The sequence below is a fragment of the Carya illinoinensis genome, chromosome 6 (assembly GCF_018687715.1).
Source record: "Carya illinoinensis cultivar Pawnee chromosome 6, C.illinoinensisPawnee_v1, whole genome shotgun sequence".
Taxonomy (NCBI): domain Eukaryota; kingdom Viridiplantae; phylum Streptophyta; class Magnoliopsida; order Fagales; family Juglandaceae; genus Carya; species Carya illinoinensis.
The window spans coordinates 6,393,484-6,410,225 of NC_056757.1; the positions used below are offsets into that span (position 1 = coordinate 6,393,484).

At 36.1% G+C, this 16,742-nt stretch overlaps 1 protein-coding gene across 1 annotated transcript; it reads right to left on the reverse strand.

Moving 5' to 3' along the window:
* Positions 1-953: 953 nt before the first annotated feature.
* On the reverse strand, positions 954-2,134 carry LOC122314281 (MLP-like protein 28). The gene is made up of 2 exons (XM_043129777.1): positions 1,865-2,134; positions 954-1,498 (listed from the first exon to the last, which is right to left on the reverse strand). Exons 1-2 carry the CDS (start codon positions 2,049-2,051, stop codon positions 1,233-1,235), a joined length of 453 nt encoding a protein of 150 aa, XP_042985711.1. The 5' UTR covers positions 2,052-2,134; the 3' UTR covers positions 954-1,232.
* Positions 2,135-16,742: the final 14,608 nt, after the last annotated feature.

Genomic DNA, 16,742 nt, shown 5'->3' on the forward strand with positions numbered 1-16,742 from the left:
CATTAGTAAATTATTAGAATGATGGTCATATGGTGATGCCATTATGATAATATTTTTATTTATTCAAATGTGTATAAACCATTCGAGCAAGTGTCACTTTTGTTTGAACAACTTTACTTATTGTTTAATTTTATCCATTCGAATGGAGTAAATTTAATCGAATGAGTTTATAACTAATTTTTCCATTGAACTGGAAAATTTCTATTTGGCAAAAATTATTCGAACAGTTTTCAAACCATTTGAATGAGCTATTTGAATAGGCAAACAATCCGTTTGAACACTACTTAGTGTAATATTTTATAACTTTCTATTCATTGTCTTTTTTTTTTTTTTTTAAACAGTGAATTAATGGTATATGTTGGAAGAGAATTATGTGAGAGGGAGGGCCAAACTAGCAGTGAAGCCAGTGAGCCGAGGAGGCTAGTATTGTTTGAGCAGGAGAACATTATAAAAGACTTCCGTGATTTTTTCTTGGACGGGAGGAGTCTATTATCTATTATTAGCGATAAAGGACGGAGCTCGATTTGTCAGCAGAGAGAGTTTTTGAGATTTTCTGTGGGAAATTTTTTTGGACTTTGTCATTAGATTTACGGTCATTATTTGACTTTTGGCTTTCTAAGAGAAATTTCAGATTCTTTAAAATAGATTTAGAACTTCCTTATTATTTATTTTTTAATTTTATTAAATCTTCTTCCACTATGGTGCTTAGACATACAGTCGCCTAATGGAAAAGCTGGCTCTTATTATAACTTTCTTGAAGTACTTTTATACAAATTATATCATTTAATAATGAATCAATGATCATAATTTTATAATATAATCGAAAGCAATCAGCCATTTAATAAGCAAATCGAGCTGAACTCAAATTTAACCAAGTTTTGATCCAGGCATAGGCATATATATTAAGGATATGTAATTTGAAAAACACTCACCACTTGCAACTTCTTAAAACATATTCCAAACGCCATATATAGGTTTATTCAAAGATCAGATAGTACATATCACCCATATATATATATATGCATAATCATACGGATGCCTGCAGGCTTCAGCAAGCCCACTGCATGCCCACACGAAATTATAACTTACCTGCATACATACATACATATATATATATATAATCTAGGAGAGAACATTGCACACCCAGACACTCAACCTCTTGCATATATATGTAGAAGCACACGTACAGTACTGATCATGTAGTGCAATACAGCCATATTTTTGTTTTATCATCACTGGGAAAGGTGAGAGCCGATGTCTTTGCTGAGATCAAGTACAAATTGCAAAAAAGTGTTGGGTTCTGGAACATCCGCGCTCAGCTTTTCATATTCAAAGGTCCAATGAACCACGCTGCCCTCACTCTTTGGTGTGGCTTGAAGAACGGCTTTGAAGCTCTTGTACTCCTCCATCAGATCTCCCGCTACCACTTTGAATGTCACCGAGTGGTTTTTCTCATCTATTGCTTCCACTATCTCCTTTGCAACTTTAGCTTTCCCATCTATGATTCACGTTGAAAAAATTAATTTGAGATATCAACATCAGTACCCTGAAGCCCTCTCACTCTCTCTCTCTCTCTATATATATATCGAATCCTGAATCCTGAATCCTTAACAAATATGCACCCCTCACGAATGGCAATTTATTTACCCAAGTTTTAAAACAAGAAGAAAAAATTTGTGTAAAATCAACGATATATTTATGTGAAAATGCAAAACTTTTGCTAAAATCAACGTTATATTTGACAAATATGCCATTTAATATTGAAAAAAGAGAATCTGCATTTCAAAATCAAATAATGTAAGAAAAATTCAGCGAAAACTTGGGTACTTTTTAGTGGTAAGATGAGCATATATAATTTGCTTACCATGTACATAATCCCAGCAGATGACAGAGCCCTCAGTGCCCCAATCACCTTCATGCAAAGCACAACCCTGTACTTTCTCAGGGGAGACATTGGAAATGTGATGTGGTCGGCCGCTGAAGATCTCACGAAACTTCTCAGCTGGTGCCTTAATTTCTACCTCTCCCTCCACCTTACCAGACAGAGACATTTTTCTTTCAGATGTTGTTTCAAAATACTCAGAAAACAGACTAGGATATTGTAAATTGCCTTTGTTGTAGAAAACAGCTATGCCAACCCTTACGCTTAAATAGAAGACGATATGTATCACGTATAATAGAAAAACAAGATCCTAGATATACATGTGGTCATCATCCCCTGATTGTGCTCTAATTACAGAATATTAGAAGTATGGTCCACTCCTTGCCGGCCGCCATGCAAATTATGGATGGAGTTGTTGTATTTTTGTTTGACTTTAGAGACAATTGAGACTGTTTCAAGTGGGGTTTAGTTGATTAATTTGCCATATCTCATTATTTGGACCTTTCTTACTGCAACACATGCAAAATGATTTGTGTGACTGATTAATGATTATTATTATTTTTATATTTGAAAGATTTAAAAACCAATTAAAATGTTAAAAAAATAGCCTTATAATATTATGTATCACGATAAATTAATCAGCCCATAAGTCTTGTATATAATTCGCTTAATTAATTAATATTGCATGCAATGGTACCTTAGAAAATAAAAAGAAATCAGGGCTATATATATATATGCCCACAAGTTCCTCCTCTTTTTCCTCTCGATCTCTTTCCTCCCCACCGCGATGCCTCTCTCTTCTTTCTCCCTGATCTCTTTCTCTCTCTCTCTTTTCATTTTTTTTTTCTTTTCCTTTTCCACATTTTTTCGATCTGCAAAACATGCATGCCATTCAAGAAGATCACATTTTGATCAAACTGTTAATCTGCATTTGATCAACCTTTGATGTTCTTCCGATCCGATCCGGTTTATAATATTTATGACCGAACTCTTGTATTTTTGTTTTTGGTTAGTTTCGTCTGTATTTTATTCAATGGTTTTTGTGATATATATGTAATGCACTTTACATATTGCTTTAGAAAAAGTATATATGTTTAGTTGATTTTACAAAGCTCACCATTTGCATTAATTTTCTTGCAGGAGCTGATCATACAAAATCATGTTCCCCATGACCATCAAGACATGAGTACCCCTTGAAAATGTCATTGACATAAGTGGCTTTCTCTTATTTGGCGTCTTCCATCGGCCACGAGTCCACTTAATAGTGCAATATTAATATAAATGGCAGAATCGTAGTTTACTCTTTTCGAAAAAATATATATATATTTTTAAAGTCTCTTTATTTTTTTTTAATCAAGAATTGAATATTCATCAATAAATTTTACTACAATACCAAAATCTCACTCATTACAATAGTTATCCTTAAGAACAATATTCATAATCTGTAAAGGTTTTTCTTCTAACCTGCATATTCTTTACTCAGTTTGCAGTAATGCCATTTTTACATGTAAATGAGCTGCTGCATTTGCTTCTCTGAAATTGAAAGTCACTTTCCATCCAGGTCTTCCATCTAACATACATCTAACATCATATACCAGAGCGCCATTCTCTCTGCTAATTTCTTTATTATTGTTTGTGGCCTTTTCAATCACCTAGCTGTGGATCCCCTTCAAAAATTACCCTAGCAAATCCCAAATCCTCCATTGCCTTCATTAATTCCATAGCTTCAGCTATAACAGGCTTCATATAATGAATAACATTTGTGCATGCATACACTGGCCATAATGTCACCTGCCTCATATCTGACCTGTCTTCATGTAAATCTCTTTATTGATACACCAAACTCACCACTCGTGTGAAAGCCAGCTTAAATAAAAATAAATAAAAATATTGGTACTTTGTCATTTTTATTAATATGATGAATTTCATGTACAATGAGTCACCTATTACACACTAAGCATATAAATAACATAATTAAAAAATTAAGAACGGTGCTACTATGCCGCTCAGTGTGTACCACTGGGCATGGCTTCTAATGCATTTGCACTTTTTTAATTTTTTTTCTTTTTCTTTCAAGCTTTTTTAAACATCATTAAATATTTAAAAAAAAAATACACCAATTCACTAATATTCGCTTTCTTAACTATTAGCACCCATATTATCGTGGGGACAAACTCAGGCAGCATAGTATCATTTTCCTTAAAAACATTTAGCACCCATATTATAATCTCATATATCATGCAATTGTGGATTATGTTCAAATTATTAGGATAAAGCAATGATGTAATGATCATTGAATGCAGATGAACTATCGATCAATGGTCAAGAAATTAAAGAAAACTATATGAGTGGTACTGGGACAAAAGAAACAAATTAAGAACCGGACACATGATGTGCCACATGCAGGTCCTTCTCTTTCTTCTCTAGTTGAGAGAAAGAAAGTGTAAGGTTGAGTTTCTTTTTATCTTGATATAAAGAAATTGTCTCTCAGTGCAAACTGAGAGTCTAGTTTTTCTTTTTTTTCTTCTTTAATCTCAAAGCAAATCTAAGTGGTGTTACAGTCATCAAACTTGGTGAAAGAAAAGTAGCAACCACAACCTCCCTAAGAAGCCAAAGGGATCAATCTGCAATAACAATAAGTACAACGCTGTCGACCAGCCTGCAGAGGTAATCATGGCAGAGGAGGACCTCTCAAAGCTATGGAAAGGCCTAAACCTTACTGAAAAATGAGGAAGGCCTAGTTAAACTCTTAGATCAAGATGTTCTTGCAGCAGCGAAAAGAGGAACTATTTGCCTCTTGGCAATGGTTATCAATGAAAGGAACTTCAATAAAGAAGTATTTCGTTCCACCATGCCTCAAGTCTGGAAAGTCGAAGATGGTATCACATTCACTGAGGTAGGCGACAATAGCTTCATCATGGAGTTTGAGAACATAGATGACAAAGACAAAGTTCTCCAGGGAAGGCCCTAGACCTTTGACAGAAGCCTCATAGCTATCCAAGATGTTGACAGCAGCCTCCTAACAAATGAAGCTAGGTTTTCTCATGAACCTTTTTGGGTACATGAATTACATAATGTCCCATTGGCTGGCATGAATGAAGACTCTGGGAAACAAATAGCATATGCAATTGGCAAAGTACTCAAAGTCAAAGTAGATGAAGAAGGGAAGAGTTGGGGTAGATGCTCAAGGGTGCAAGTGGAGGTGGACATTACCAAACCCCTAGCTCAAGGAAGGTGGCTCCAAGTAGGTGAAAGGAAAATATGGATAGCTTTCAAATACGAGAGGTTGCAAACATTTTGCTTTAGATGTGGAATCATTAAACACCCAAGGGGCGGGTGCCACAACCAAAGGTTTGGAAACTAGTTTTAGATTGAACTCTCTACCCAATATGGCCCTTGGCTAAGAACTGCCCCAACCAAGTTCTCTCCAATGACAACCAAGAGCTATGTACACAGATCAGAATCCAACAACCCATCCCCAAGGTAGCAACACCCAGCCATGGCGGGGGCTGGCCAGGATACTAGAAACGGCACTGCAGAGGGTTCTATGGCACAAAGTTAGGAGGTAGCTGTGAATCTAGCACCTATAGTGCATAGCTCCATGCAAAAGTTGTCTGCAAGACCAACAACTCAGGAAAAAAGCCAAGGCTACTACACGACAGGTAAGCTTGCCCCTACTGCAATAGTTGATAAATCTGACTTTTTGACTCATGAAGAGACCCATACTACAGCCCAACATTCCTATTCACTACCAAAAAAATCCTCAATTACAAACTATTCCAATGATGACATGGAACATGAACCTATACATATAGACTCTGTGATAGAAGAGGGCCATTTCAATTTTTCAAACAAGCCTATTAACAATAGTGACTAGGTCTCTCCCTCACAATAGCCATCTATCATATACTCAATCAAAACCAAGAAATCCAGTTGGAAAAGGAAAGCACAAAAATCCCACATTACCAATTTAGATGAAACTGCTGGATCAGCAAACAAGGCAAAGAAAAGAACCTCAAACATTATATTGGGAGATATCTCAAACCAATATGGCTATAAGAAACCAAGACAACACACTATGTGTCCTGAGTTTTACCATCTGAATTCAAAGGTGGAGGCTGCCAAGCAGCCTCACCTACAACCATGATATGTATCAGTTGGAACTGTTGAGGTTTGGGAACCCCCGAACAGTTCGAGAACATCACCTTTTGGTGAGGGAAAAGGTCTTGGACTTTTTTTTCCTCATGGAAACAAAGTGCAATAGAGATAAAGTGGAACAAATTAGGAGACAAATTGGCTTTCAGCAGAGTTATGTGGTGGAGAGCAAGGGCTTAAGTGGAGGGCTGGCCTTCCTATGAAAAGATAATATGGACGTGGTCTTAGAAACTTACACCAGAAGCCATATTTCAATTTCTATAAACTTACCAGAGCTAGGAAACAAAGTCCTCATCATTGGTTTCTATGGCAGCCCTGAATCTTTAAAACGATATGGCAGTTAGGAGCTTCTAAAAGCCTTGAACCCAAAGAATGACAAAGCTTGGATATGCATAGGGGATTTTAACGAAATTTTGAATCAAAATGAGAAGAAAGGGGCAGCAGCAAGACCATATAGGCAGATGGAAATATTCAGAGAAGCAGTTGAGGAATGTGCTTTGAGTGAGGTACAATTTCAAGGTGATTACTTTACTTGGAGTAACAGAAGGGAGGGGAGATATATACTTTACAAAAGAAAAACTAGATAGAGCTTTTGGAAACCCAACCTGGTTCAGATTATTTGAAGACTCATTTGTCACCTCACTAGCAGCTCAGAGTTCTGATCATAGCCCCATAGTGCTACAACATGGTAGAAACGAGGGGCATAGATACAAAGAAAGACCTTTCACATATGAATCCAAATGAGATGGAAGAGAAGAATACAATGAACTCATATTAAGAGCCTGGAATGCAACTCCCACTCACTTGTCGAGCATCAAAGAGGTTACATAAGGACTGGAGAGATGCAAGTGTCACTTGATGACCTAAAGCAAGAAATCCTTCCAGAACTAGAAAGGGCCATCTCTACAAAACTCAATCACATTAAGCTACTTCAGAATTCAAATGAGGGGTAGAATAATGAGAAAATAAAAATCTTGAGAAAGGAGGTGGATTGCCTACTTGAAGAGGAGGATATGAGATGGAAGCAAAGGGCAAAGCAACAGTGGCTGAAAGATGGTGACAATTGTGCAAGCCAAAGGAAAATAAACAATTCTATAAAGAAAGTTTCAGATGAGAGTGGAAGACAAGCCTCTATGCTAGAAGGAGTAAGCCAATTATTTCAAGGTTTTTTTCAGCACCTCTTTACTTCATCAAAGCCAAATAGGATTAAGGAATGCATCAAGCACACCAAAACAACCATTACTGGTGCAATGAATGATTCATTAACCAAGAAAATTGAAAGTTTTGAGGTTGAAGAGGAAGTCTTTAGTATGTATGGCTTAGGATCTCCATGATCCGATGGCTTCCCTGCCATATTGTACCATAACCATTAGGCAATAGTAGGCCCAAAAGTATATGTTGTAGTCCAAGAAGCTTTTCAAACTAGTGCATGGCCTGATGAGTTCAACCCCACTCATATTGCCTTATTCCTTAGATCAAAAACCCAACTAAAGTCACTAAATATTGACCTATCTCTCTGTGCAATGTAAGCCACAAAATCCTTGCAAAAGTCTCAGCCAATAGACTAAAAAAAATCCTTGCTACTGTTATATCACCATCTCAAAGTGCCTTTGTCCCAGGAAGGATGATTATAGATAATGCCATAGTTGAATTTGAGGCTCTTCACACCATGCAAGGAAGATTAAAAGGGAGGGAATGTTATATGGCCTTGAAAATGGGCATGAGCAAGGCATATGATAAGATAGAATGGGTCTTTTTGGCAGTTGTAATGAGAAAAATGGGTTTTGATCAAAAGTGGATTGAGATCATAATGAGGTACATCTCAACTGTTTCCTATGCCATTCTCATCAATGGTCCCTTAGAACCCTTTCATTCCATCTCGTGGCATCAGGCAGGGTGATCCATTATCACCCTACCTCTTTATCCTTTGTGCTGAAGCCCTTAGTTGCATGCTACAAGTAGCTGAAATAGTAGGTGCATTAACAGGAGTCCCTCTAGCTTGAAATCAGATGCATATAAGCCACCTCTTCTTTGTTGATGATAGTCTTCTATTCTGCAAGGCTAATCCTTTAGAAAGTAGTAGATTAATCCACCTCGTAGAAGTCTATGAGAATGCTTCAGGTCAAAGATTAAACAAAGACAAGACCTCTATCTATTTCAGCAAGAATACTAACCAAGAAGTGGAAAGGATCATTGTTCAGATTACGGGTATTCAAGCCACTCAGCCCTATGAGAAATACTTAGGCCTGCCAGCCTTCAAATTGGCAGATCCAAATCAAAGGGGTTCAAGAATATTTTGGATAGGGCAAGGAGTAGAATCAGTAATTGAAAAACCAAATCTCTATCTCAAGCTGGAAAAGAGATCTTAATAAAAGCAATGATCTAGGCTATACCATCCTACTGCATGGGAGTTTTCAAGATAACAAAGAATATTCTGATGGAACTCAATCGAATTATGTAGCAGTATTGGTGGGGTTAGAAGGCTAAAGAGAAGAAAATACATTGGTGTTCATGTGGCAAATTGGGACTGGCTAAAGCTGTAGGTGGGCTTGGATTTTGAACTTTTGAAAACTTCAATTTGGCTATGCTAGCCAAACAAGGGTGGAGATTACTCCAAAATCCCCAATCCTTGGTCGCAAAAGTTTTATCCACAAAGTATTTCCCAGATGGTGACTTCCTAAAGGCCAAGCAAGGGAAAAATGCATCCCTCATATGGAAGAGTATCATGGCAGCCAAGCCCTTCATTGAAGAAGGGATGTTATGGAGAATTGGGAATGGTCTCTCTATCAAAACATGGCATGACAAGTGGATAGCAATTACTACATTAGTTAAAATACAAAGTGGGACTACTAGACTCTATCTAGCGGCAAAGGTAGCTGAATTAATAAACCAAGACACATAAGCATGGGATATGCAACTGATCAAGGACATCTTCTCTGAAGAGGAAGCAGCAACCATTCAGAAAATCCCTATAAGTATCTATAACAGCCCTGACAAGATAATATGGAGAGGCACAAACAATGGAATATTCACTATCAAAAGCGCCTACCACATGCAAAATGATATTTAACAGAGGACTAAGGGACAACCCAGTTGTGAGAAGGAAAAAGAGAAATGGGGTAAATTGTGGAGACTAGCTATGCCAAATACAAAGAAGTTGTTCATGTGGAAGGCTTGCAATAACATTCTACCAACAAAGCTAAACCTGTTCAGGAAGAGAGTAGTAGATGAGCCTGACTGTCCACTCTGTTTACAACATGTTGAAAGCACTGAACATGCAATTTGGGAATGTGAATTTGTGAGAGATGTGTGGGGTATGTGTTCCATGAAACTGCAAAAGAGGAGCCTTCAAAACCAATCCTTCAGAGAACTAGTGCTCAACCTACTGGAGGAGCTAAATGACGAAGTGTTGATTGAGATGGCAGTGGTGGCATGGAGATTGTGGAAGAGAAAGAATGAGGTGATATTTCAGAAAGAATTCACCAGCCCCATGACCGTTTTAAAACAACCAAGGCAAAAGATGTAGGACCTAAGGCTACTGCAAAGCTGTGATACCTCGCTTTTACGTGTGTTTTTATTAAATTAAAATATTGGTTCTTTTATTTTAAATTTATCGAATTTTAATTGAATTTATTTAGTTGTGAAATTTATTTGTAGAGTTTTCTTAATATTAATTATTGTTTTAAGTTTAAATTGTTGTTTATTTATTTTTTTAATTTATTTTTGGATTTAAAATTTTGTTGTTAGTTTTTATTAGTTATTTATTATATTTTAGCTAGATATTGTGTTTAGTTTATTTCATTTGATTTATAAATTTTAAAGTTGTTTTCGTTGGATTAGTTTCTGGACTCTAGATGTGAGGACTGGACCTCATTTCTTTTACCTATCTTTTCTTTTTCTCTTTCTTTTCTCTTTTTCCTTCCTTTTTCTCCACTTTTTCCCCCAGTTTCCTTTCTCTCCTCCCGCACGAAGTCTCTCCCCTCTCCCTCCCATAGTTTTTTTTCTTCTGCCCAAGACCGCTATTCACCGCCGCCATGTACCACACCACCCACTCAGTTTTCTTCCCTCTGACCGGTGATCATCCCCACCAAATCTCACATCCATTTGTGCCACCGTTAGCCTCTGTGAGCCCCACCAATCCGCACGATTTTTGAGTCGTTCTGCCGCCGTCATTCCACTTTCGACCACCATCTCTTCACAACTTCATCACTGACCTCTTGCCAATCTAAACCACCCATTTCCGGCTCCGATCCATCACCGGAGCAACCCCCACGATCTCACTTTCCGTTTTGGGCCTTTTGGCCTTCCATCGCCGTTTTCTCTACCACCCAGGGCCAACCCTCACTTCTACTAACTTCATAAACACCTCTAAGTCATTCCCTATCAATCTCAGTCTTGGTTTGTTTCCATTTAAAAGTGGGTATTTTACAACCCACGGCCACAGTGTTTTTACACTGTTACGTTGCCTTTTCTTTGCCCTTTTCATCTCGTTGATCCTTCGGATATTATTATATAGCGGTGTAAGTATTTTTCAAACTTTCTTTTAGATTAAAATATATTTTTTATCTTGAGATTTGTTTGGTTTGTTACTTACCTACGATACCGTCTTTGGTACCGTTGATTTTGATGCAGAGGATGAGAAGGCTAAGTCTAAGGAGGCGGCTTCGCCAGAGGAGTGATCGAGGATCACTTGTGGCTTGTGGTTTAATTTCCTATCTTTGATTGGTTTTATATTTTTACTGGTTATTTGTAAATTGCATGTATACACATTTAGCCTTGGCGATGGGATGTGTGACCCGTGTTGTCATCATCTTGATGTCTTGATTTCCACGTGTCCGTACGTGGGAGTTGGGGGCGTCACAAAAGCACCACCTCAATATCAACAACAAAGCAAGATGGCAGTGTAGGACCAATGAATCAATCGAAAGCCTCTCCAATGGGACACTACAAAATAAACTGGGATGCAGCTATTGATCAAAAGAAATGCAGGGTGGGCATTGGAACCATTATTCTAAATTGGGTGGGACAAGTAATGAGTACAGTATGATTGAATAAACCCGTATTCCCTGACCCCCACCTAGCAGAAGCATATGCAACCCTTCATGCTGTGTTACTGGGGCAAGGTATTGGCTTGAGATAGATCATCCTAGAGGGTGATGCACTTAATGTGGTAAAAGATAAATGTGGCAGGTCAACACTAGGTTCAATCAGGTTTGATCATCTCAGATGTGCAAAAAACTCTACACAGATTCAAAAGCTAGGCAATGATTCACACTAGCAGGTCTGGCTCATTACTTAGCCAAGAATGGTCTAGCTATTGAAGGGGAACTCATTGAACTAGAGGAAGTTCCCAATTGTATTGCTCATATGTTTTGAATCATGGTGTCTAAGAAGAGAATTAGTCTCGGAATGTCTTGGATATAGCTCATGTATCAATCATTTAGATTAATGAATGGAAAGTATCCTGTTATCAAAAATAAAAACTAAAAACCCAACAAGATCAGATTCTAGTTAGCTAGCTAAGATTGATCATTGTGTGCAAGGACAATGCTAGGTTGATTACTAAATGTGTCCACCAAATGTGCATACTAGTATAAATAATAAGTTTCTTTATTTTTTAAAATTTTTTTAAACATCCTTAACCAGTAAGAAAAAATTAAAAAAATGTAAATTCACTAATAGTCACTTTCTTTACTATTAAGAAAAAATAAAAATAAAATTAAAAAATTTATAAGTGAGCACATCTGGTAGATATATTTAATAAGCATACTATCATTTGCTGAGATCTTGACAAATCAATTAGGATATATAAAGTTATTGCTAAAAATCGAAATCTTGTAAAAACTTCTTCACAATTTCATCTGTATATTAATTTTCCCTAATTGATATTATTTTCACAATAAAGTACTATTTGATCAGTTGGTATAACTTTTTCAATATATATTAATACTATGATTCGATCTAGGGGACATTCATTGACAATTAATATTATTTAATGGTGACTATTATTTGATCCTGACAACCTTTTTTAATAAAATTTGTCCTTTCATTTTTTTAATGTGTAAACAACTGCCCTAGCTGTCATTTGTTGATTATTATCTTCATTATTACAATATTATTACTTTTGCCCTAGCGTGAAGCGTGAGAATAATTAAATTAATTTTTTCATTATTTTTATAATTAATTTTTATTATATTGATATATATGATCGAGGAATTAATTTGTGACGTCCCCGATTTGCACGTACAGAAACACGATAATCGTGACATCAGAATGATTATAACACAGGTCACATACTCCAAACAACAAGTGCTAAGTTTGTGTACACGTAAAAAGTGTACAACAAAAATTACAGCAGATAAATAAAGGATAATCAACTAAGTATCAGAATTTGAAACACAGATTTTCCAAAATAAAGTGCCTTTAAAAGGTTATATAGTTATCCGTGAAAATAAAGTAAATAGCCAATACATAGACAAAAGAGAAACAAATCCCATGATCCAAAAAGTGACCAAATGTCACTCCTCCAGCGAAGCCAATCCCTTAAGCTCAACGTCATCCTTTGCATCCAAATCTATGATTCCATAAAACGGAACCGTAGGGAAGAATACCAACTAAGATTATGAGTCTCAGTATGTAAGTAACCAAACAACCAAAGAGATAAAATATATTAATGCAACCAACATAAATGCGTGCACATGATGGAACATGCATAAGACCAAAAACCATAATTTTCCTCAAAAATAACCATTATTCCAATGCATGCCAAAAATCTCATTTGACCCAAAACAAGCCAATAAATACCATCTACCATTTTTCCGAAAAATAGCCCAAACATAAACCATAATTTTTTCAGAAAATGGTCATTGTATTCATTTAATCATAAATCGCTATTTTTCCAAAAAAATAGCCCAACATATCCATTTATCAGTCACTGTATGGGGGAATCGCATGCAGGATTCTACTATCGTTCTTGCTTACCACCATCTCTATCATGTGCACCGTCGGCGAGAATCACAAACAGGACTTATCACTATCCCACTAACCACCATCTCTACAGCTTGCATTGCAGGTGAGAATCTCAAGCAGGACTCTGTCACTATCCCTGCTAACCACCATCCATACAATTCATTTTTCCTCTCTTTCATTTGTTTCAATTCATTCATTACAAACATACCCAAAATCTTTTCTTACATGAAAACCCAGTTTTCATTTACAACACATGAGCATGCATGAACATATGATGAATGTCATGACACCAACACGACATATAAAATATCTAAACACAATCCAATTCCACAAACAATCCTATCCTCCAATTCGACCCAACCTCCATACTCCTCGACTCAAGGTTTGGCACAACTAACTAGACTACAGAAAATATGTTAGTTTAAAAATATATTTAAATTTCAAGAAACGTTTTTAAAAAATTACTTATAGTTATGGAATAACATTTTGGAGGATCAAAGGTGGTGCTAACGATGGTGGTGCAATGGCAGAATAGTATTTTTGAATGAAGGCCATGGGTCTCAAAATAGAAAATTTTGAAGGGAAGCAAAGGAGAGCTTATGCTAGCCATGAATGAGCTAAGGGAGGTTGGAGAAACTAATGGTGGTGGTTGATGGCCTTGGGTGGTGGCGTGGGCGGAGGTTGGAGGCCAAAAGGGACAAATTGGAGTGAGAGCTAAGGAGGCTTTGAAGGGGACGGATCAGAGTTGAGGATGGTTGGGTTAGGTGGCTGGGGTCATCGATGATGTAGTGAAAAGATGGCCGCGAATGATGGCGGCGAATGATGGTGGCACGGCAGCCCAGGAGCTGTAAGAGGCTGTGGCTTGAAACGGGGCGTGGGGGAGAACGACGACATCGGTGGGGCTGAATGGCAATAGAATATAATAGTAAAGTCCAACAATAAAACAATAAAATAATTTAAAATAAATGACAATTTAAATAATGAACAATATTTAATAACAAGAAAGCACTTTAAATTAAATTTTATAATTAAAAGTCGTAAAATAAGACCATGTAAATCATCTAAAATTTAAAACAAGAAAGCTCATAATCTTAATAAATGAAATAATTATTTAATTAAAATACACGTAAATATGAGATATCACATTAATATCTAAACTTAGTGCTCTTCAATTAGTATTGCTATTATATAGTAAATCATATATAAAGAAAAGACAATGAAATATTAAATTATGGCCTTTGCCATTGATCTCTCTCTCTATATATATAGTGGGTGTACAAACGTAGTTTAAGTTGGACTTAACTGAGACCAATTTAATTCAGTCTAATTTTAAGTTAAGTCTAGTATCTAAACATTCAAATCTCAAATTATTAAATTTATCTTAACTTAAAATCTTTTTACATGTGAGACTCAGAATCTTTTTCAACTCAATATCTCTTTACATGTAGAATCCGCAATCTTTTTCAACTTATCATAAATACATCTAAACTCATTTTAACATCCAAATACATCTAAACACATCTTAGGTGGGTCTCACAAAACCCACTCTACTATTTTAACTCACTATCATTTATAAATAACTCAATTAATCTCAACTCAGCTTAAGATCGGGGTTTAAATTAATCGACATTGATGTGACAGGTTTTAAATTATTTTTAATTTACGGTTGTTATAGGATAAATTAAAGTTTTGGTATATGACTTTATACTTTGTCTAATAAGTGGGTCGAATTACTCAGTTAGAATAAAAAAACCAGAGCAGACTCAAAATTAATATAATAAGTATGTATGTTGGGATCCACACGTCTCCATTGGTTTGAAGTCTAATTCAATAAAAATTTTGGAAAAATCTAAGTTTGATTTTGGTCACACTAGGATCAACTGCTACATACGAGGTATTATAATATATATACACGTTTCAAGAAAGCATCTGCCTTTTTCTATGAAGTCGTTACCAAATCTGGCAATCATATCTAAAATAATATTAAAAAAAAGTAATAAATAATGAAGACGTGTAAAATGAAAACAAAAAAGCACGAAGAACATGTTCATGAGAATGACGCTTGTGTAAGATTGTTGGATTATTTTGAGGATGGTGACTTATTTTATTTTATCTGTAATGCTTTAGTTAAATCAAGGATAAGTACAAAATGTATCGGTAGATATAATCTTTGACGTAGATATAAATATGAAATATTATTATTTTAAAAAAAAATCTATTATTAAAAAAATATTTTTTTTAATGTATGAACCAGATTTATTTAATTTTTGACAGATGGAGAGAGAGAATGTCATGTTTGGACATCATAAAATTGTAAATATTATTTTTTAAATATAAAATAAATACAAATTACAACAGAAAAATGCTAAAATGGCTAGCTAGCTGCAGCCACACATGGACATGATATATGGTTGTCGTGACTGCGAGTAGTGTCCCCTATAACCAACAATTATGATTTTTAATTAAGCAATGCTACATATAGTCACTTTTGCGTACTCCCTGCACACTCCACTGATATGATTGGCTGGATTAATTTTTTTTTAATATCCAACCAATCATATCACTGGAGTGCACAAAAGAGTGCACAAAAATGATTGCACATAAAATTTTGTTTTTAATTAGGGGTGAGCAATTAAACCGCCTACCAGAACCGACATGAAAATTTCGACCCAACCCGCTGCAAAATAACCGTACTGAAACAAAAATGGGTCGAAATCAGGTATTTCCATTTACTACCCATTTTTAAACGGACCGGGTCTGGTAATTACCCATTAACCACATCTAATGACTAATGCTTCGAATGACACCGTTTACAATCCTAAATCTTCCCCCTTCCCAGTTCCCCCCATTTGCTACTTTGCATTTTCATTCTTCGTTTCTTCCGAAACCCAAGCCCTATGCTTAGTGGCCAGCTCTCAGTTCCCTCTCTATGACTCTCTGCCTCCTAGCCTCACACTAGCGATTCGCCCATCTCAGCCTCACAGTCGCAAATTGGTATAATAATTCGTCGTTATATTCAACAAAGTTGGTAATAAAGTCACGACGTATCGATTACTAATCAATCGACGTTGTTTGATTAAACACTCAAGAAAGCTCTGTTAGGTTAAAAGCTGTATTTCTCTTGAAAAAGATAGAATGCTTTAGTTACCATGATCATCTACTTGAATAACATGTCATATGGGGGATATGGGTCAGATATATATAGTTTTGGGATTGTGGCTCTGGAGATAGCTTGTAGATGAAAACTAATTGAAACCAAGTCCACAGTAGAAGCAATTATGTTGGTAGAGTGGGTTTGGGAGCTTTATGGAAAGGGAAAGCTTCTCGATTCAACCGACCCTAGATTATGTGGAGATTTTGATCGGCAGGAAATGGAACGTTTGATGATTGTTGGGCTTTGGTGTGCTCATCCAGATCACACTCTCAAAATGATCAAAACGGAATAATCGAACCCGACTAGAAAATTTTCGGGTCGGGTAATCGGGTAATGGAAAAGATAAAAAATAATTTAGATCGAAACAAACACATTCAGGTCAAGTCGAAATAGCCTCTTTCTGTGTTGGGTCGGGTCGGGTTGGCGTACAACCCTATTTTTAATTTTACAGAGGGTCCTAATTTGTACGAGAAAAAAATTGTATTTTCAATTAAGTTGTTTTTTTTTTTTTTTCTTTGATCTCTTTGGTATGTGAAACTCTCATTTTAAAACATTGAATAATTAATATTTGATTAGTGCTAC